This window comes from Trachemys scripta, chromosome 11 (genome assembly GCF_013100865.1).
Source record: "Trachemys scripta elegans isolate TJP31775 chromosome 11, CAS_Tse_1.0, whole genome shotgun sequence".
Taxonomy (NCBI): Eukaryota; Metazoa; Chordata; order Testudines; family Emydidae; genus Trachemys; species Trachemys scripta.
In genome coordinates, this window is record NC_048308.1 from 43,814,523 (window position 1) to 43,833,996 (window position 19,474).

General features: G+C 40.9%; 1 protein-coding gene across 4 annotated transcripts in view; it reads left to right on the top strand.

Annotated features, from left to right (window-relative positions):
* UBE2E3 (ubiquitin conjugating enzyme E2 E3) overlaps positions 1-18,497 on the top strand; it is an 85,795-nt gene extending 67,298 nt beyond the window's left edge. For all 4 annotated transcript variants that reach the window (XM_034785727.1, XM_034785724.1, XM_034785725.1 and 1 more), the window contains exons 4-6: positions 12,827-12,959; positions 14,546-14,693; positions 16,367-18,497. In XM_034785727.1, the coding sequence (XP_034641618.1) occupies positions 12,827-12,959; positions 14,546-14,693; positions 16,367-16,464 (379 nt within the window). In that variant the 3' untranslated portion in view covers positions 16,465-18,497. The remainder of the gene's footprint in view (positions 1-12,826; positions 12,960-14,545; positions 14,694-16,366) is intronic.
* The last annotated feature ends 977 nt before the right edge of the window (positions 18,498-19,474 follow it).

Below are 19,474 nucleotides of genomic sequence, written 5' to 3' on the forward strand. Positions count from 1 at the left end.
GCTGAGTCTTCCCAGAGTGGATCTGCAGCTGGGTGTGGCCCTGCCTGTGTGTGTATTAGAGGAGGTTTTGAGAGCCTGGCTCAGCAAGACAGGTTAAAGGGAGACCATGCTGGCAGAACAGGTAGAATCAGTGATATCTCAGCACATCAGGTGGCTTCCTAAGGGATCCAACCCATCACATGTTTATTTGAAATTTGGATTATTTCTCTAGGAATAATGGCTTGGAGTGTGTGTGTGGGGGTGGGGAGAATGTTGTTTGCTGATGTAAAGTTGCTATGATGCCCAGCAGAAATTAGACAATTGTTAGGTTGCAGGAATATTGAGACCACTGCCTGTCAAGCAGACCAATATTGTCTCCGTTTTTTCATATTCCAACAATCTGTGTGGATCCATTTGTTGTCTTTTGTCTTATACTTTGTTTGGAAGCTCTTTGGGGCAGGGACGGCTTCTTTGTTCTGTTTGCACAGGGCCTAGCACAGTAAGGGCCTGGTCTATGACTAGGGTTCCTAGAAGCTATGGTAATACAAATAATAATGAAGATGGCATATAACATACAGGTAGGCAATTCCAAACAGGCTTTCTGACACTTAAACTTTCAAGATGGGTGTTTCCCATTGCATGGTAGAGGTGTCTGAAATACCTGAACTCCATTGAATTGATTCAGACCCCAGCAAGGTTCTCTCATTCTACAGTGCTAGCTTGGGACATCAGAGACTTAGGTTCAGTTTCCTGTGCACCACAGCCTTCTTGTGGGACGTTGGGGAAAGTCATTTAGTCTTTCAGTGCCTCACTTCCCCATCTACAAAATGGGGATAATATTTCATTACTTCCTGGGGGTGTTAAGGATAAATACATTAAAGATTTTGAGACACTTAGTGAGGGAAGTATAGAACTCTGTACGTTCGGTAGATGTAGTTACCGCAGCAAATAATGGGGGGAGGGAAGGGAGGGAAGAGAGAGAGAGAAAAAAGGTTCTCCTCCATTCGACCATCGGAGAAAAATTTCTCTGGGTGATGAAGTGAATTACAGAACTATTTGCAAGTGGGGTTCATATTTGAAGAAGGAAAAATATGAAAATATGCCTCCATTGGTTCAACTATTTTGCAGCGGTCAGTATTTTAGTGGCACAAAAAAAACCCTGAGCATCTGGTTTTCTTATTTTTATTTCTTGCTAGAGTAGGTGATTGTCCCATTTGACTAGAATAGGGAATCCCACACTTCCTACCATGTGTAGGATGAGCTTACTGCACAAACCTGGAGCTCCTTGCATCCCTCCATTACCCCACACACAAGCTCTCTGATACCCATCTCTCTTTTTCAGGGACTCCCCCAGTCTTCCCGCTGCCAGAGGTTCTCTGTGTCCCCCATTTCTCCCTCTTCCCATACCAAAGTCCCCCATTCTCCCCTCCCCGCCATACCAGCAGCTTCCCCCCCATGGCGGGGGTTCTGTGTGCCCCCCATTCCCTCCTTCCCCATGCCAGGACTTTTTTGTATGCTGCTGTTCCCCCAATTTCTCCCCACCACCACAAGGGGCTTTGTGTGCTCCCCTCCCTCTTTGCCAGGAGATTTGTGCACACCGCTATCCCCAACCATTATTTTTCTCTGAGAGGTGAGTCATTCAGGATATCAACTTTATTGTGAGAATAGGAAGAGATGAGGTAGGGGTATTATGTTGGAAGGCATGGGTGCCATCAAGCTGTTTGATCTGTAGGCTTGTGGCTATGCTGAAGAGCTGACAGGGACTTTATTTGTCCCCCATTTTTCCAGTTTCCCCCAGATCAATAGGGCGCTGACCTTTAATGCCTTGAACAGGGTCTGGAAAACCTTTTGGCCTGAGGGCAACATTGGGTTTCCAAAATTGTATGGAGGGCCAGTTAGGGGAGGCTGTGCCTCCCCAAACAGCCAGGCGTGGCCCGGCCAACGCCTCCTATCCGACCTTCCTCCTGCTTCTCGCCCCCTGATTGCCCCCCCCGGCCCCCTGCCCCCCCCATCCACCCCCCCCTCTCATTCCTGCCCCCCCCCCCCCCGGGACCTCTGCCCCCTCCAACCACCCCTTTTCCTTCCTGACTGCCCCCCCCAGGGCCCTGCCCCTATATTCCCCACCCTCTGACCACCCTGACCCCTATCCACACCCCCGCCCCCTGACCACCACCACCCCAAACTCCCCTGCCCCCTTACTGTGCTGCCTGGAGCACTGGTGGCTGGCGGCGCTACAGCCGCGCGGCCCAGAGCACCAGGACAGGCAGCCACGCTGCCCGGCTGGAGCCAACCACACCTCCGCGCAGCACGGAGCGCTGGGTCAGACCGCGGCTCTGCAACTGCACTGCCCCAGGAGCTCGCAGCCCCGCTGCCCAGAGCATTGCACTGGCGGCGCAGTGAGCTGATGCTGCGGGGGAGGGGGAACAGCAGGGGAGGGGCCCAGGGCTCAGGGGCTGGGCGGGAGGGTTCCGCGGGCTGTAGTTTGCCCACCTCTGTCCAAGAACATGCTTTGGAATTGATCGGATGCTGCATTCAAAAATTATTGCACACACAAAAACGCCATTGAGTTGAGAGTAAGGCTTTCACAGGCTCAGACAAAGAAAGATTTCAGAGTAGTTCGGTGTTGATAGTAAGGAGACACGAGAACTGGCATTTTATTGTCTTCTTAGCAAAGTCAGCTACTGACCCATTACAAAATGTTTTGAAATAGCAGGAAATATTTTCCTTTGCTTTTTAAACTAAATTTTTGAGGGGAAATTATTCTTTAAGAAATTTACTATAAATGTGCCTGTAACATTAATGGAGTTTTATGTTGATTTCAAGTTATTTTTTTAAATCGTCAAAGTTCAGATTTGGTGTAGGTTTTTTAATGACCACAGATCCCGTTATTTGGATTTCTCTTCTGTGACATTCAAAAAAATAAGTGCGCTGTCAGAATTATAAAACTGTATGTACTGTTTGGGTAGAGTATGTTTAATTACAAGTAGGGTTACCATACGTCCGGATTTTCCCGGACATGTCCGGCTTTTTGGGCCTCAAATCCCCGTCCAAGAGAAAATCCCCAAAAGCCGGACATGTCTGGGAAAATAGGGAGGGAGAGAGGGGCCGGCGGTGCTCGGCCAGGGGCCGGAGCCGCTGGGGCCGGCGGTGCGGGGCCGACGGTGCTTGGCCGGGGGCCGGCGCCCCAGGGCCTGAGCCGAGCCGGCCGAGAGACGCTGGGGCCAGAGTCTCTTGGCCTGGGCCGGCCGGCTGGCCGCCGGAGGGAGCCACTCGGCCGGGGGGGCTGGAATGGGCCGCGCCTCCTCACGCCCCCCAGCCCCAGCGTACTTGCCTGATTCAGGCTTCCCACAAATCAAATGTTCGCCGGAAGCAGCGGAGTTGGGGCGGGGCGGGGAAGGAGCAGGGCGGGAGCGGAGTGGGGGCAGGGCCGGGGCCCCACGGAATGTCCTCTTTTTGGACACTTAAAATATGGTAATCCTATTACAAGTCTATTGTTGGAGGGTAGACTAAAATGACTTTTGTATCCCTTGTTAGTGACAATGAAGCAACACATTGACTGGCTTAAACTCAATATTTTGTATTGTACCAAATTAACTTTTTCAGGATTCTGTTGCCCAACAGAAAAATGGCAATAACTCGAACTTTATGGATTTCTTCAGTGTGTTTTGGAAAAAAGATTGAATCTGGTTACGATTAACATTAGCAAGTAATGGGATTAAAAACTAGCTCAAATACAAATGTGAAAATAAGGCTGAGCTACAGTAGCAAGAAATTAATTGAATGGTTCTTTGTCCTATGTCTTCTGGCAGAGAAAAACTATCAGCCTTCCAAAATACATTACTTGGTAGCTCCATAGTGTAGCTTTGACAGCAGTATCAAATGATTAACAAATTACCCAGCTGTGTTTATTACAATGCTGTGTTCTTTAACTGAAGAGAAGTTTAGGGTTAGCAGTTTTAATTGTCTAAAAAAACTGGAGTTTTTCTGTCAGCAGTGCTAAAATACTAAGGAACAAGTTCTATGTTACTTCACAATCAAGCCTGAATTAGCAGGGGATCCATAAGACAAAGAAATAGGGATTTCCAGCAGTTATTTCTAGACTTTAGGCTTAAGGGCGTGATATACTTAAGGAGTGACAGAAGCAAGGGTTTGTGCAGTGAACTAGACTCCATGTATCTTCAGTTACATGCTCCCTTTATGGATGTTTTAGAGCAGTAAACAATCTTTCTTGTTTAGGCAAAAGGCATTTGCCACTGAACTATCAGCTATAAAATAATGACAGTTACAGCTATATAAAGTGCACAGCGGACTAGAACTTTTGAACATAAACCAGAAACTGATGAGGCTACTTCAAATCTAGTTTCCTAAATAAACATTATCAAAAAAGGCACTTTGATTAGATCCATCATTATACAGTAGGACCTCAGAGTAATGAACACCTGGGGAGTGGAGGTTGTTTATAACTCTGAACAAAAACATTATGGTGGTTCTTTCAGAAATTTACAACTGAACATTGACTTAATACAACTTTGAAACTTTACTATGCAGCTCAGAAATGCTGTTTTTAACCATCTTAATTTAAATGAAACAAGCACACAAACAGTTCCCTTACTTTGTCAAATTGTTTAACTTGCCTTTTTTTTTAGTAGTTTACATTCAACACAGTACTGTACTTGTTTTTTTCCCCCTCTCTCTGCTGCTACCTGATTGCATACTTCTGGTTCCAAATGAGGTGTGTGGTTGACTGGTTAGTTCGTAACTCTGTGGTTCTACTGTATATATCCTGCTTTTCTAAAAATGTGTCCTATGTCAGCAAAAAAAATATCGGTCTTTCAAAATTAGGCTGCTGTAGAGATAAAATGGCATCTGAGGGCCTTGCCAATAAAAGCCATATAGCATTCTGTGTATGGAGGACATAAGTAGAGCCCCACAAATCTGCAGATATCCCCTTTATAGCTGTGGACCGTGTTTGCAGATTGGATGCAGATACAAGTTTTATATCCATGCAGGGCTCTACACATATGCACTCAGATACTGTGGTGCTAAGTACTCTAGAAATCCCCGTAAATGTAAATAATGAATGCATTTCACACTGACTTCACTTCCATTCCTGCTGGGTCCCTGTTAAGTGTCTCAGGGTTGAAATTCACAAAAGTTTTACTCTGACGCATTTCAATGTCATCACTTATGGAACATAGCAAAGGTTGCAAAAAGGGCTTTGTCACCGCAAACGGGTACTCTACTCACCGCTCAGTGGCTTCTGGCAATTCTGGGTATTAGCTCCGCCCAGGTCAGTGCCCCTTCCACCATTGCCGCTCTCCTGTCACTTATGGAATCGCTGTACAGCTGCTTCATGACTCAGCCTCCAGCCAGGTCAGGTCACATCCTGGTTCTACCTTCTAGGCAGGGCCGGCTCCAGGCACCAGCCGAGCAAGCTGGTGCTTGGGGCGGCAGCTTGTAGGAGGCGGCATTCCGCCCAATCCTAGGGCGGCACGGCTGCTTTTTTTTTTTTTGTTCCGCTCCGGTCGCCCTGTAGGGGGCAGCAGCGTGGAGGACGGGAGCGCCCTGCAGCAAGCCCGGCAGGGCAGCCTGCGTCTTTCCCTCCCAGCCGACCGGAGCGGCGTGAAGCTGGCACGGCGGGAGGGGCACATGGCAGCGCCCTGCTGAAGCCCTGGCCGCCCCCCTTCTCTCTCTCTCCCCGCTCCCTCCCACTCCCCCTGCTAGCCCGGGCACATCTGCAGGGCAGGGAGTCCCCCTGCCCCCTGGCTCCGACCACGCCGCAGGTTTTTTTTTTTTTTGGCTTGGGGCGGCCAGAAAGCCAGAGCCGGCCCTGCTTCTAGGGGACTCTTTCAAAGTGTCTCTGCACAAGCAGCATCATTCAGTTCTCACGCCTGCTGTCCTAACTACATCACTCCCACAGTGACTCAAGCAGTCTTCCCATTCACTGCCCCAGCAATACCACTCTGCACTGGTTAGCCTAAATATGCCCTATTTGCGGCTTAATTGGGTGCCTGAAGCTGCCTGGGGACAAGGCCACTCCCCACCATAAATCAGAATGTCTTAGATTCACTCAGCATCCTAAGGGGCCATTCTGACATGTGGGGATCCCCGAATTAGAGCTGTTCCAACCCTGCCACTTTATACAGAGTCATGCCTGAAAAGGTGAGTGGCATAGGAATGGCTATGGCAGCTTTATGCCATTCAGTGATTCTCACATGCTGTGGGAAGCCTCCACTGACATCAGCATTATGGCTGTTGCCCCACTCTGGCAGCCATAATGGGGCTATAGACTAGTATCTTTTGTTTTATTTTATTTTTTAACTTTTCAGTGCCCTGGTTGGGAAGGAATTCCAATCAGAGACTAGAAAGGTCTTTTCAGTCACCCCGTGTCCATTGCAGTTGTAAGAGCTTGTCTTAGGAGGCTGTTGTACAGTCTGACAGATCCCATTGTTTGGACGTTTTCCTGGTATTCAGCCAATCTTTTTTCCCTTTATTACATCTCATTATTACCTTTACATATTACAGTCCTCCATTACCTCCCATAACTAAGGTCAGCATAGAGTTGACTTTGTGCAAGTGGCTGTAAATTACTTTTCTCTCCCCCTTCCTTTTTATTTACCCAACCCCACCATTATGAAATTATGAATCGTGCCTAAATTTTAGGTCTAATTATTTAAAATGAGAAGTATTGTCAGTGGAAGAATACTTAATAATATATGGTATTTTACTGTCACTTGCACCAGTTAAGTTAGAAATTATTGTCTTAGGCCAGGTTCCTGCAACAGGTTCCTGCCCCCAGGTGGGCAATTTGAATGCATTTAATGAACTGTAACAAGGAATCCTGATCATTAGGGTCAGAGAGGAAGTGTAGCACATTAGAACATTCATGTTGTAATTCTAACATTTAATAAAAAGTACATGAATAAAAATAATTTTCCCTACATTGCACTGATGTGCATAATAGACTGGTAAATTTGACCAACTACTCTTGCACCAAATTAATATAAGACCAGTACATACAAACTGTATTTCATGAAAAAATATACATCCATTATCATGACTAGTCAAGACAAAATGGTGGTGTCTATAAAAATATGGCACTGAAGGTACCTATGAACAAAGCGCACCTCAATATTGATGAACAATCCTTGGCCAATCTTTGGCTAAATAAATTGGGGCTTTGATGGCAGAAAGCTTCCTAGGATTCTCTCTTTTGTACTGGGAGAATCCTAAAAAGAGTGGATTAAAATACAAGTTTTGTTTGTTTTCAGTTTTTTGTCCAAAACCGGTACAGTCATAGGAAGCTCCCATTGAAATCTCAGGATCAGTCCACCTTCTGGACAAGTGTTTGTACAAACTCACACTTTATAAGGAAGGACAGGTGCATTCTGACGAGAGATGTTTTTGTTTCACTGGTCTTGTAGTGCTACAAATCTCAGATCAAATTCATAATAGAAATTATATTTGTGTTTATTTTCAAATTGCCCCAGAGTATCCTAGGCACTTTACAGAATCGTATAAAAAGACCAAGTCCTTGTCCCAAAGAACTTACAAGCTAATAGCCTGCTCCTGCTTCCATTGACATCAGTAGTACAGGACCAAGCACTAAAACCCTGATCTCTGTGCACACAGTCCCCTGCACCCACACAAAGCTCATTGCAGGATCAGGGCCAAGGGATGTATCTACACTAACATTTTTCTCCCAAAGTTTTCCACCTTTGCAACCAATGTGGCAACTTCACAAGCATAGCACTGATGGAAGTCCTGGTGTAGACAGGTCTCCAGGCTCCTGCAGTTTTGTTCATCACTTAACTCATCCAGAGCAGATGTAGAAGACATGAGAATACAACTGCTGGCACTTTTTCTACACTAGAGCTGCACTGGTTTTAGTAATGGCAGGAAGTTTTAGGGAGAAAAGACTAGTATAGACAAGGCCTAATTTTAGATGCCCTGCAAGAAAAGGATGGCCAGGGAAAGGAGTATGGGAGAGCAATGGTTACAGTCATAGGATTACACAGTATATTGCTTCCGCTTGTCATTCAGATAAGATATGTATATGTCCCTTGTCTTGTCTTGGGATATGTCTACAGCAGTGGTTCCCAAACTTTAACAACCTGTGAACCTCTTTCACTAAAATGTCAAGTCTCACGAACCCCTCCTAAAAATGAATATTTCCAGGGATTTTCTCCTTTACCTGAGTATAAATTATAAAAGCAGTGATTTTGGAAATATAAAATTTATTTTTATGACATGCTTATTGCACACTAATTAATATTAAATATTATTTATAATTACATTATTTTTATTACATTATGAAAATGGCAACACTCTTCCAAGATCTCACTTCCGTAGCTTGTATCACTTTGAATAAGCCTGTTATGAGACAAGGTTCCTATGTTTCATCAAGGAGTATCAGATGTGAAACAGTATGAAGGTATTTAAGAAGCCAACTCAAAGAGTTCCTCCTACATAAGCATTCAGTCTTGTGTAGTCCAGGCAAACAACGCACGTTACAACAAAGCTTAAACGTGTTCTTCATAATAATTTTAAAAACAATACTAGCTGCCTATTTAATTTTAAAAACAGCAAAAAATATCCACCTCCCTTTCCATTTCTTATAAGGAGTCTTGAAGTTTAAATTTCCTCAGTGTGATAGATATGCTTGCTTTGATCTGCTTAGCTCTTGGAAGTCCAGGGGCTCCAGGCTGCTGGCCCCATGCTGCCCGGGGTCCCTAGGAACCGCTGTGTCCGCCATTAGGGAATTTTTTCCCGAGAACCCCCTGTAACATTTCGTGAACCCCAGTTTGGTAACCACTGGTCTACAGGGAGGTGTAATTCCCAGCACAGGTAAACCTGCACATGATAGCACCTTAAAATAGCAAAGTGGCTTTGGCGGCTCGGGCTGGCCACCCTTTTTTGTACCTGGAGATTGGGCAAGATTGTACTCAGGGCAAGTCTACTTCGGCGCAGCTGCACCGCTGTGGTGAAGACATGCCATGCTGATGAGAGTCAGTGTGATTACGTCACCTCGGTGAGAAGCATAAGCTCTGTCAGTGGGAGAGTGTCTCCTGCCAACATAGCGCCAGTGGGGAAATTTGTCTCACTGGGGTGTTTCCACACCCATGCACGGTGTAAGTTAGATCAAATTAAGCAGTAGTGTAGACCTGCCCTTAGGCAGCTTGAGCAGAGCTAGCACATGTATGTGTACCCATGCTGGGAATTACACCTTCCAGCTTCTATGTAGACATACCCTGAGTCACAGTCCTTCCCATCAGTGAAGCAGCAGGTATTTAAGGAGCAGCTGTTTTTGGTTAACTTTATTTTAGCAATATATCTCTAATTGCACTAATCAATTTTTTTAACCTATAAAGTAAAATTTTCTGTAAATTTTAAAGCATAGATTTCTCATCACTGAAAAAATGTGATTGCTTTGTTCCTTTGTCTGATTTGTTTAGCCTATTTGCAAAAAAAAAAAAAAAATTGCATTATTAAAGTGTGTTAACTGAATTTTGGATGTGCCGGCAACTAATATGGTAGGGCAGCAAGACAGTAGCAATTAACTGCACCGATATGCTACATAGCTAGAATACTTAGATGTATATGTGTGCCAAAGCAAATCTCCACTACTCCCAATCTTCTGCTGGCTTAGGTGAGGGCTGCCCCCTTAGCTTTTGCAAGGCCTGAGTCCGCGAGCTGCATCTGGCTCCCTGCAGCCACCGGGCTCCGCTATCTCTAAGCTGCATATTGACTAGTGGAGAATCAGGGCCATGGGGCTACTTGCATTTTTACATGTAGACACATGATTAAACTCTTTGCTGAATTAGGCCTTTGGGTTCCAATGCTCTCCACAATCTCTCTAATCACTGGATCTTTGGTGCCCCGATCCTATTGTGAGTGGTTCTAGTCTCTGGTTTGCTGATTCTCGTGTCCGTCATACTCCATCAGCACTGTGAGAGAGGGAGTGTTGCTCTGTTCGACAGGTAGAGAAAAGAATAAAATGTAGCTTGGTAAATTTAGCCAGCGACTGTTCAGTATTTAATGCTTGAATGTGCTGTAGAAAAAAACTGATTGGAAATAGCCTGGTGTGTTGTCTTAGCTGTGTATTACACTCTTTAGTATGGTCTCCACATACCAATAATGTCGCAATTGCTGAAGTTTTCAGTTACTAATGAAGCTAAAGTATCTCTCACACCATTGGAGCATGGGGTACTGTTTCCAACTGTTGTAACACATTTCCCAAACCTCAGTTAAAAGTAATACAATGACTAACCTTTTGATTTAACAATTTTCTCCTTTGAGTAAATACACTGTTACAGTGTTATCTTATTTCTGAAGTTGTGACAGTGTTTTCTCAGCTGTGAGAGGGATGTTGAATATTGTACCAATAGGGCACTTTCTTCCCTTCTTATAAAGGTGAGAATATTCTAACCTTCAAAATAGCATTCTCCTCCCTACATGTAACCTTATCCTTTTACATAGGACTAATAGTAGCATAGAAGATAACACTAAATAATAAATGGAGAGTTATTGCACTTAGATACTGGGCTGTTAACAGATAGGTGCCTTGTTCCAAGATGGTGAATGATTACCAGATAGTTTGGCTCAAAGCTAGACGCCATAGCAGTACTTAATTGTGACTGATTCATTTGGCTGAAATATGTCGCTATTGTAATTCAGCTATTTCATTAATCTGATTGAATGCCATCCAGCCATTAGAGTTGTATGAGAGAAAGGTAGCTGACACATGAGGCAAGAACACTAGCCTCTGCATTAGACTATAAAATAACCATTAGGACAACTAATGCTGAAATTGAATCGCTTCATAGAAATTTAGTTTCCAAGCATAATATTAATTAGCTAAAAGCCTGATGAATATCAAGAATTAATTAAAACTTTTCAGTGGCTGATGTGGGTTTTAAATATTATCATTATTGCTCCAGTATTTTTAGTTCTTAGGTTAATTGCTTTTTAGAAAGCATGAATGGAATAATCTACAGTAGTCATGTGAGGTACAAACAATTTACTACAACCTTAAGAACTATTGCTTGGCATCCTCTTACACAGTTTTCACTTTTTCTTCTAAAATTTATCTGCAGTTTTTGTTAACTCCTTCGTACATGCAATACAAATCAAAAGGACATGGGTCAAGGTTTACAGGCCCAAATTTTATCCATAGTATTTCTTTTCAACAAAGTTAAAATAATTATAACCTGGAAGCTGTCTACTTTTATTTTTGGTAAAAGGACAATAGCTACAATACCACCAGAGATTATTTTTAAAATTTATTTAAAAATGCTAGCTAGAATTCCTGATTATTTTTGCAATATAAAGAAAAGGCTTCAAACAGACTAATTATTTAATACATAAAACAGTCACTGATTAACAAACATGAATAAGCTATGAATTATAACTGGAAGAGAATTCATAATTAAACTCAGCATTTGTCTGTCTCTTGAATGTCATCTTAAGGCTAAAAAATGCTTCCCTGTTTATGACACAGGATGTGTGGATGCATGATGATGAAGAAGTTCCTCTTCTGCGTATTAAAGCAGGAAAGAAACTGGTTTATAGTAAGATATGAGTGCTCATATTGCCACTTTCTAAAGCTATGTTACTCTGCACAGCCATCAGCGTGGATCTCATCAAGAGAGGAATCTGCAAATGTAAAATCAAAACATTACCTTAAATTATGGTTTTGTAGAGGCCTACTTACGTTTTTTTAAATCAGTGCCTGCTTTATGGAGAAATAGTTTTGTTTTGGATATTTGTGAAGAGATCTAGACAGACTCTCACATTTTATAACATCCCAACAGTTGGGAAAGTGTTAGCTCATTATTTCATAAACAGTTTTGTAACATTGACATCAATTCAGTTGCTAGAAAATTTGTATAACATGCGCTTTCCTTTCTGAGGAAAATGTCTGTAATATTACCATTTTTAAAATATACAGCATGTAGTAACACAAATATAGAAATATGGGGGTTCCTATTAATTTGGGGGTGCTATGTTACAATAGATTCAATTCCTTATTTTTTTCCCCATAAGAGAACCTTAAACTTTCCAGGGTAGGGAGTACAAAATTTTACTCTATCTTATCCTAAACAAGTGACAGTAAACATGTAACAGCTCAACACTACTACACTCGTTAATCACACTTTAAGGTACTTTTATAATTTCATTTTATAAATGGTTAATAGATATTACAGACTGGAGTAGTATATTTTACAGTTGGGTATAAGCACATCCATAGAAGGTGTTTATAGATGGCTATAAGCCATGGTTACAAACAATCTATTCACCTGTTGGAGCCTAACAAGCTCTAAATCAATTAACCACTTATCAAAACATCTATTAATTGTTTATTATATTACCCCTTTATAAACTATTCATAAATGTGCCCTTAATATAAATTATGACAATTTTTTTCTAATGCCCCAGAGCCAGTGAGTGGGTGTGAGGTATAATTTCTTTTTTATATGTATGTTCCATGTAGCTGGAAGGACAGAACACAGAAGCTTACTGCAGCTAAATACCCCAAAACACAAAGATGGGAATTGTGTTTAATACAGTGATAAACCAATGAATCCACTACATTGCCAGAACATGGAATGGTTAATCCAGTCCATTGCCAGAACATTCAAAAGTAAGGTCCTGATTCAGCTAGGTACCTACGTACAATGCCTAGTTTTAAGCAATAATCCCCCACTGAAGTCAATGAGAAGCTTGGCACCTACTGAAGTCATGTAAATGATTGATATTAAACATAATAACTGGTAAAAAGGTAATCACTACAGATGTTATTCACAAAGGTATAATTGATTCTCTCTCTCTCTCTCTTTTTAAATAGTGCTGGCCCTAAAGGAGATAACATTTATGAATGGAGATCAACTATACTTGGACCCCCTGGTTCTGTATATGAAGGAGGTGTTTTTTTCCTGGATATCACATTTTCATCTGATTATCCATTCAAGCCACCAAAGGTAAGCTTAAGGTTTTTATTTATAGTAACCAAGATATTTTAAAATGACTAGTGATTTTTGGAGAAAGGCCTTGATTTTCAGATGAGTGCTCAGCATTTTCTGAAAATCAGGCCCCTTTAAGATGTCCTAAAAGATGCCCCAAAAACCACCTTTGAAAATCTTGGCAAACAATTTCCAGAAATATGTCTGCTTCACAATTCATACTGTTTTTTTCCAACTTTCCTAGTAATCAATTGAGTGATAATTCTAAAGTAATTGGTCAGGAGTAATAGGTAGGGTGACCAGATGTCCCATTTTTAAAGGGACGATCCCGTTTTGGGGGACGTTTTCTTATATAGGCACCTATTACTCCCCATCCCCTGTCCCCTTTTTTCACAGTTGCTATCTGGTAGCCCTAGTAAAATAAAAGATATCTTCTCTTTACACATAAGTTTCATAGCAATCAGTAACAAAAAGAAAGGATATTAGAACTAAATAAATTCAACTAAAAAATGTTACATTGTATTTCCGGTTCGCTAAGAATCCTATGATAGTATCCATTATTATAAAATGTCAGTGTAACTGAAACTGATTAGATCTACCTTTTTGACTGCCACTGCACATTGAAGTGTCTTTTTTATTTATTTATATATGTTGGTTCCTTGGGGCATTACAACATAAAGAATAATGCTTCCCGAAAAGCACAAAACACAAAGCATAATGTTCTTTGATGTAAGTTTGTTTTCATGGAATGATGAAGAGTTTTTGCAGAATATTTCTAATTCCACATCAAGATTATACTATTATGTGAGTTGCGTGAGTTTCATCAAACATTCAGATGTCTCCCAAAGTACAGTAAAATGAAAATGGATGTTTTACTCATCTCTGCCATAAACTGTGCCTTCTGCAACTAATGCATTGAAATATTTCTCACTCATTTTGTTTATGCACAGAAACCATTTTCATACTATACAAATATTAATCTGAAATCAATTAAAACAGAAGGATGATGGCACTTACTGCAGTAGAAATGTGTTATAAGTATAGTAATTCCTGCCTAACAGGGATGTGATGATGATTTAGTATGTAAAATGCTTTGAAGATGACAATAGCTATACATTCCCTAAAAAGCAATATTTAAATGGATGCTAGGGTTGTACAGAAAAGTAAAGGAAAAGATAAAGCTAAGATTACACATGCAAGCCAAACCCTATCTATTTTTTCATATGGATGCATTGCAATAAATTGTAATATAGTCTTGCTCATGATCATACTGTTACTCAAACACAATATAATATTTATACTGAATACACGCTGCATTTGTAGTACTATGTATGACTCTGTGTGCATGCCAAAGAGTCTGTATAAAAGTGATTTACCTACCAAATATGCAGTGAATGAGGCCAAGACTCCTGCAGAGTTACAATGAATGAAGCAAAATGTGCACTTTTTTAATAAAGTGCATTTTACAAAATATGCAGTGAACGAGAAAGGTCTTTGCAGAAGTTCTGCTCCATTCAGAGTGCATCCTTCAAAACTTCTGCTACCAAAAGCTAGGGACAGGCTATTCATAGATAGCATTTAATGATTTTTGTCTGTAACTTTAGGTTACTTTCCGTACCAGAATCTATCACTGCAACATCAACAGTCAGGGAGTCATCTGTCTGGATATTCTGAAAGACAACTGGAGCCCTGCTTTGACTATTTCAAAAGTTTTGCTGTCTATTTGTTCTCTCTTGACAGACTGCAATCCTGGTAAGCAAATTCTAATTTACCAAGCATGAACCCTTGCTCATTTGCTGCAAAAATGATTCAGTAGATGATTCTCTACAGAATAATTCTGTCATTCTCAAAATAGATGTTTGAGATTAGAGATTAAAACCCCTTGTTTTATTTAAATCCATCTAAATGTGTATTGTGGCAAGATTGCTCCCTGTAATATATGTTCTAGCCTTTGCATAGCCAGTGCCAAGATCTGCACATCAGTCCTTAGCTCTCATATGTCTCTCTTCACTCATCCATCTTTAAAGAGGGTAAATAGCATTATCCCGTTTTGCAGAAGGACGAAATGGGGATACAGAGAGTTGACATGACTTGCCCAAGCGTACACGGCAGGTTAGTGGACAATCCAGAAACAGAACCCAGATCTCCTGACTCCCTGTCCATTGCCTTAACCACTTGACCATTATATGAAAGACACCTTCCTGTTCAGCCTCCTTAAATATATTTTTGGGGGAGGGGAGGGGAAGAGAATACAAACTGGAAGGAATAGGGGCCAATACTTTTAAATCAATGGATTTATTCTGGATTTACACTAGGTTAAATGGGAGCAGGATTTGGTCAAGGGTTTCATCATGAAAGAGCCTTGAATTTGTTAATATACACAACACTATGCATCCAGCACTTTGCATTCATAAAAATGTTGTAAATTAGCACATACAGTTACTCTATGAAATATCCAATTTTTCATGTTTGTTCATTCGAAGCTACACTCTGATGTTTTCAAATAAAGGAAGGGGGAAAGCAAAGAAGGTAAAATGTTAATGGTGTATCCTATCCCTGTAAACAAACAACATTTCAGCTCCCCTGCTTTTCCTTCTTGTTTATTTCAAGTTGTTAAAGGGGTTGAGTTGGGAGTGAGTTGACCAGGGAGCCAGAGCTCAAATTGAATGAGACTGGGGGAGAGCGCTTCCCCTGGTGCTGGGGCCTGGATACCTGCGCCTCGCTGCATGTGTTTGTTTTTTGCAGTGTAGACATACTCTATGAGGGACCAGTCAGGAGAATGGGCTTCCAGTTGAGGCGGTAGAGTCTGGTGGGACTGTATGAAAATGTAGATGACTCTGTGGTATTTAATAAGCTTGGAAGTAACCAGCTGCTCTTTTAAGGGTGTCATGAGGAAATCTTTCAGACCATGCTTTTGTCACCTCTGACTGGTGATGTGTTAATCTGCACAGGAGCAGTTTGGCCTCCTGTGGCATGTGAAGTTTTTTTTTTTTTTTTTTTTTTTTAAGTTTAACATTTTAAAAATGTGAAAATATTCTATATACATTGCATAATATCAAGCAGTTCCAGACACAAATGGCTCATGGGTTGCTTCTAGTTTTACACAACTCCTAGCTGTCAGCTAAAATGAAAAGCTATAACATTAACACAGATGTCTGTCTCTCTTTTAAATAAACTAAATGTTGGAGCCTGCAGATAATCAAAACAGATTAAAATCCTTCCTATTCATTCTGCTTTGGGTGTTTGTTCTTGAAAATGTCTTATGTGTCAAGCCCTCTGCTACAAAGCCTAGCATTTTCTGGCCTAACAAAGAGAGTATATTGGAAAGCAAGTAATTTTTTTAATGTTTCCTTTTTTTAATAGAATGACTTCTGATGATGTTTTTCTTCCCTATCTTCCTCTCCTTTTACCCCAAACCATTACAGCTGATCCTCTGGTCGGAAGCATAGCCACTCAGTACCTGACCAACAGAGCAGAACATGACAGGATAGCCAGACAGTGGACCAAGAGATATGCAACATAAATGACAAACTACTTGTGCTCTGTGAGGGTGCAGGAGGCAACTTTACAGTGTGCAACAAATCTTTATAGCCTTTACAATACGGACTTCTGTGTATATGTTATACTGATTCTACTCTCTGCTTTTATCCTTTTGAAGACCGGGATTCTGCCCCCTAAAAAAGGTAAATGCTATCAGGAGTAGAACTTTGTAGCTGTAGATTAGTTATGTTTAAAAAGCCTACTTGCAAGTCTTGCTTCTTTGGGATATCAAAATGTATTTTGTGATGTACTAAGGATACTGTTTCTGAAGTCAACCAAATATTATAGTGCATTTTAGCCTAATTCATTATCTGTATGAAGTTATTAAAGGTAGCTGTAGATTACTAGGAATTATGTCATTTGTATTAAACCCAGATCTATTTCCAATATGTGGTACATGCTGTTGTGAAAACTGTTTTAACTTTTACCTTTGTCAGTTTGTAATGAAAGGATTTCCTTTTCCCCTTTGTAGCTCAGAGAGCACCCAGTGTATCATCTCAAACACAATAAACATGTTCCCCAAGGAGCAGTTTCTTTGTTTTCCTACTTTAAATTAGCATTTGAGTGAATTTAAATATAACAGTGATGCAAAGCTATTGTATCACAGGTCCCGATGGATCATCTGGTAAATTAATATACACAAGCAAAGGCTTGCTATTAAATGCTTAATGTATACCTCTGGATTGTTTAAAAGTAAAAAATTTCCACTGGATTTTTTTTTTAAACAGGAAATATTTTCCTGTATTTTTTAACTAAGAAGGTTATTTAAGTTAAAATGAGAGCAGTTAGTGAGAGGTTGATATGGCAGTTACTGTGGATAAATTATATGGGCCAAATCCTGCTCCCATAATAGTCAATCTGAGTTTTCCATTAATTTGTTCAGCTGGAGCAGGGCCAGGCTCTTGATAGCTTGAGGCTTCATTTCTTAATTTTAATGGCAAGAATGTGGCTTGCCCAGTCAGAGAACTGCAATTGTCCATTTGAAAGAGTCTTCCAAAGCCCGATTGGATGCTTTGTCAGCTCTCTGGGAAAGAAAGGACTAGAGGAGATTTAGGCAGGGATTATTATAATGATAAGAGATTGGAAACACTTGTGGGGAAGTGCATTATTGCAAGTGAAACTAAAAATCAGAAGAGACTTTTAGGCTTCTCACCAGGAAATCTTGTGTGCAACAAAAATGCAAGTGTATATTCTGTACAGTTTGAAAAGTACAGTCACTAATTTTCTCTTTAGGGCGTTAATCACTGTAGTGATGACCCTTGAGTAATTGAGTACAGCTAAAATGTTCATTGATCCCTTTAAAACTAATTTACAAATAATTGGCTCCTTTTTTAAAAGGAATTCTCTCCTGTGTGACCTTGTATTTTTGGAGACGTAGCTCTTCCATTATTAAGATGTTCTGTACATTAAATGTATAGAAAGCAGAATTTCAAGGTTTTAATATCAAAGCAGTGGAAGAATTTAAAGATTATCTAAAGTTAATTATCACTGTTAAATCCCTGTTCTTGGGTCAGGTGGCCTTTAGCATGTGTCATTTGCTCTACTCTAAATATTTGTACTGTTTCCTCAACGTGGCTCACAGGACTATATATCCCAAACTAGATCTATTTAGGAGCTGTGAGGTGGATTTGGAGCTTGGGCTGTGAAGGGAATAAGAGTTAGGGAACTGGCCAATACAGTGGAGATCTTAGTGTGGTAATAAACTAGTGCAAGTGAACAAAGTACTGGGAACCACTGCTAAACGCAACCTCAGTTTCTCACTACAGAGTTGTACGTAGTGAGAAATAATACATATTGGCAAAAAACATGCTTCTAAAAACCAAGGAACTATGCTACATACAAAAGATAACTAAAGTCTGGAGAGAGACTTCAAAGACCTTGATGATCATCGTACGTAGAAGAATGCATGCACAACACTCCAATGAATTTCCAATAAGGTGCAAAATATATATTTCACATATTAAATATGTGACCTACAGAATTCAGATATTTATAATCACAAAAGATATGCTATAAGAGAGATGTAATTCTTATTTTAATGTACTTGGTTTCATATCACACATCAGACTTCAAATACCTAGGTGTACAAGTGGGATGCCTTCTTAACACTGCCCCATTCTATCCTTCCTAGACATTTGGTCCTTTACTCTGAATTCCCATCTGTTTGTTGGTTTGTCATGATTCTGTTCTTTTTAATGTAGTTTGTGTGTGTAAATTTTATATTTACTGAAGTAAAGGTTGTTTTTGTGTAAACATTTAAACTTAAAAAAAAAAAAGCTAATTTTGTTTCTCAACTTCTCTCTGCTAAACCAAGCAGTAGAAAGAAAATTTGTATTGTTAAATAAATCAATTAGTTGTTAAATGAGCACGTGTGTCTGTTTCCCTGGGGTTGGGGAGAAATCTCCTCCAGTCCTGACTGCATCCTACAGCCAATTTGAAATGCTAAATCAAAAGAGAAGTTGAAGTGTATAACAATCCATTTTCTTAGCTCTCCTACTGCGAATAATCTGTCCTGGCAAATCAGTGTGTATGCTTTTATTTTATTAAAAATCCAGTTCTGTGATATCCTAGCCCCAACTACTAGTGCTGCCTGGAAAATGTCAACATAAATGACATTTTGGCGAAAAACATTTAAAATTTCAAAATTCCCCCTCCTCCTTTTCTGGACCTTCTTTTTCCTCGCCAGAATCTACATGATTTGCAAGTCAAACACAATGAGCTCAACTAGCGCTCTGGTTCCAGCTCTTTTGCACCATTTGGAAAACTACCCTAACGGGGCAGCCAGGGATTCCCCATCACAGAAAATCCTCACACAGGGAACTAGTACAGGCAGTTTTGTGCCACCCTTTTCAGCATAAGCTTGTTGGAGGGCAGGGAGGGAAAGAAAGGTGCATGCTGGGGCAAATGGAGATTTACACTCTGCCAACTTCTTGTCCACTACAGCCACTGCCTGCAGGCAATGTAACTTAGAGCAGCTTTGGAGCTGTTCTAAA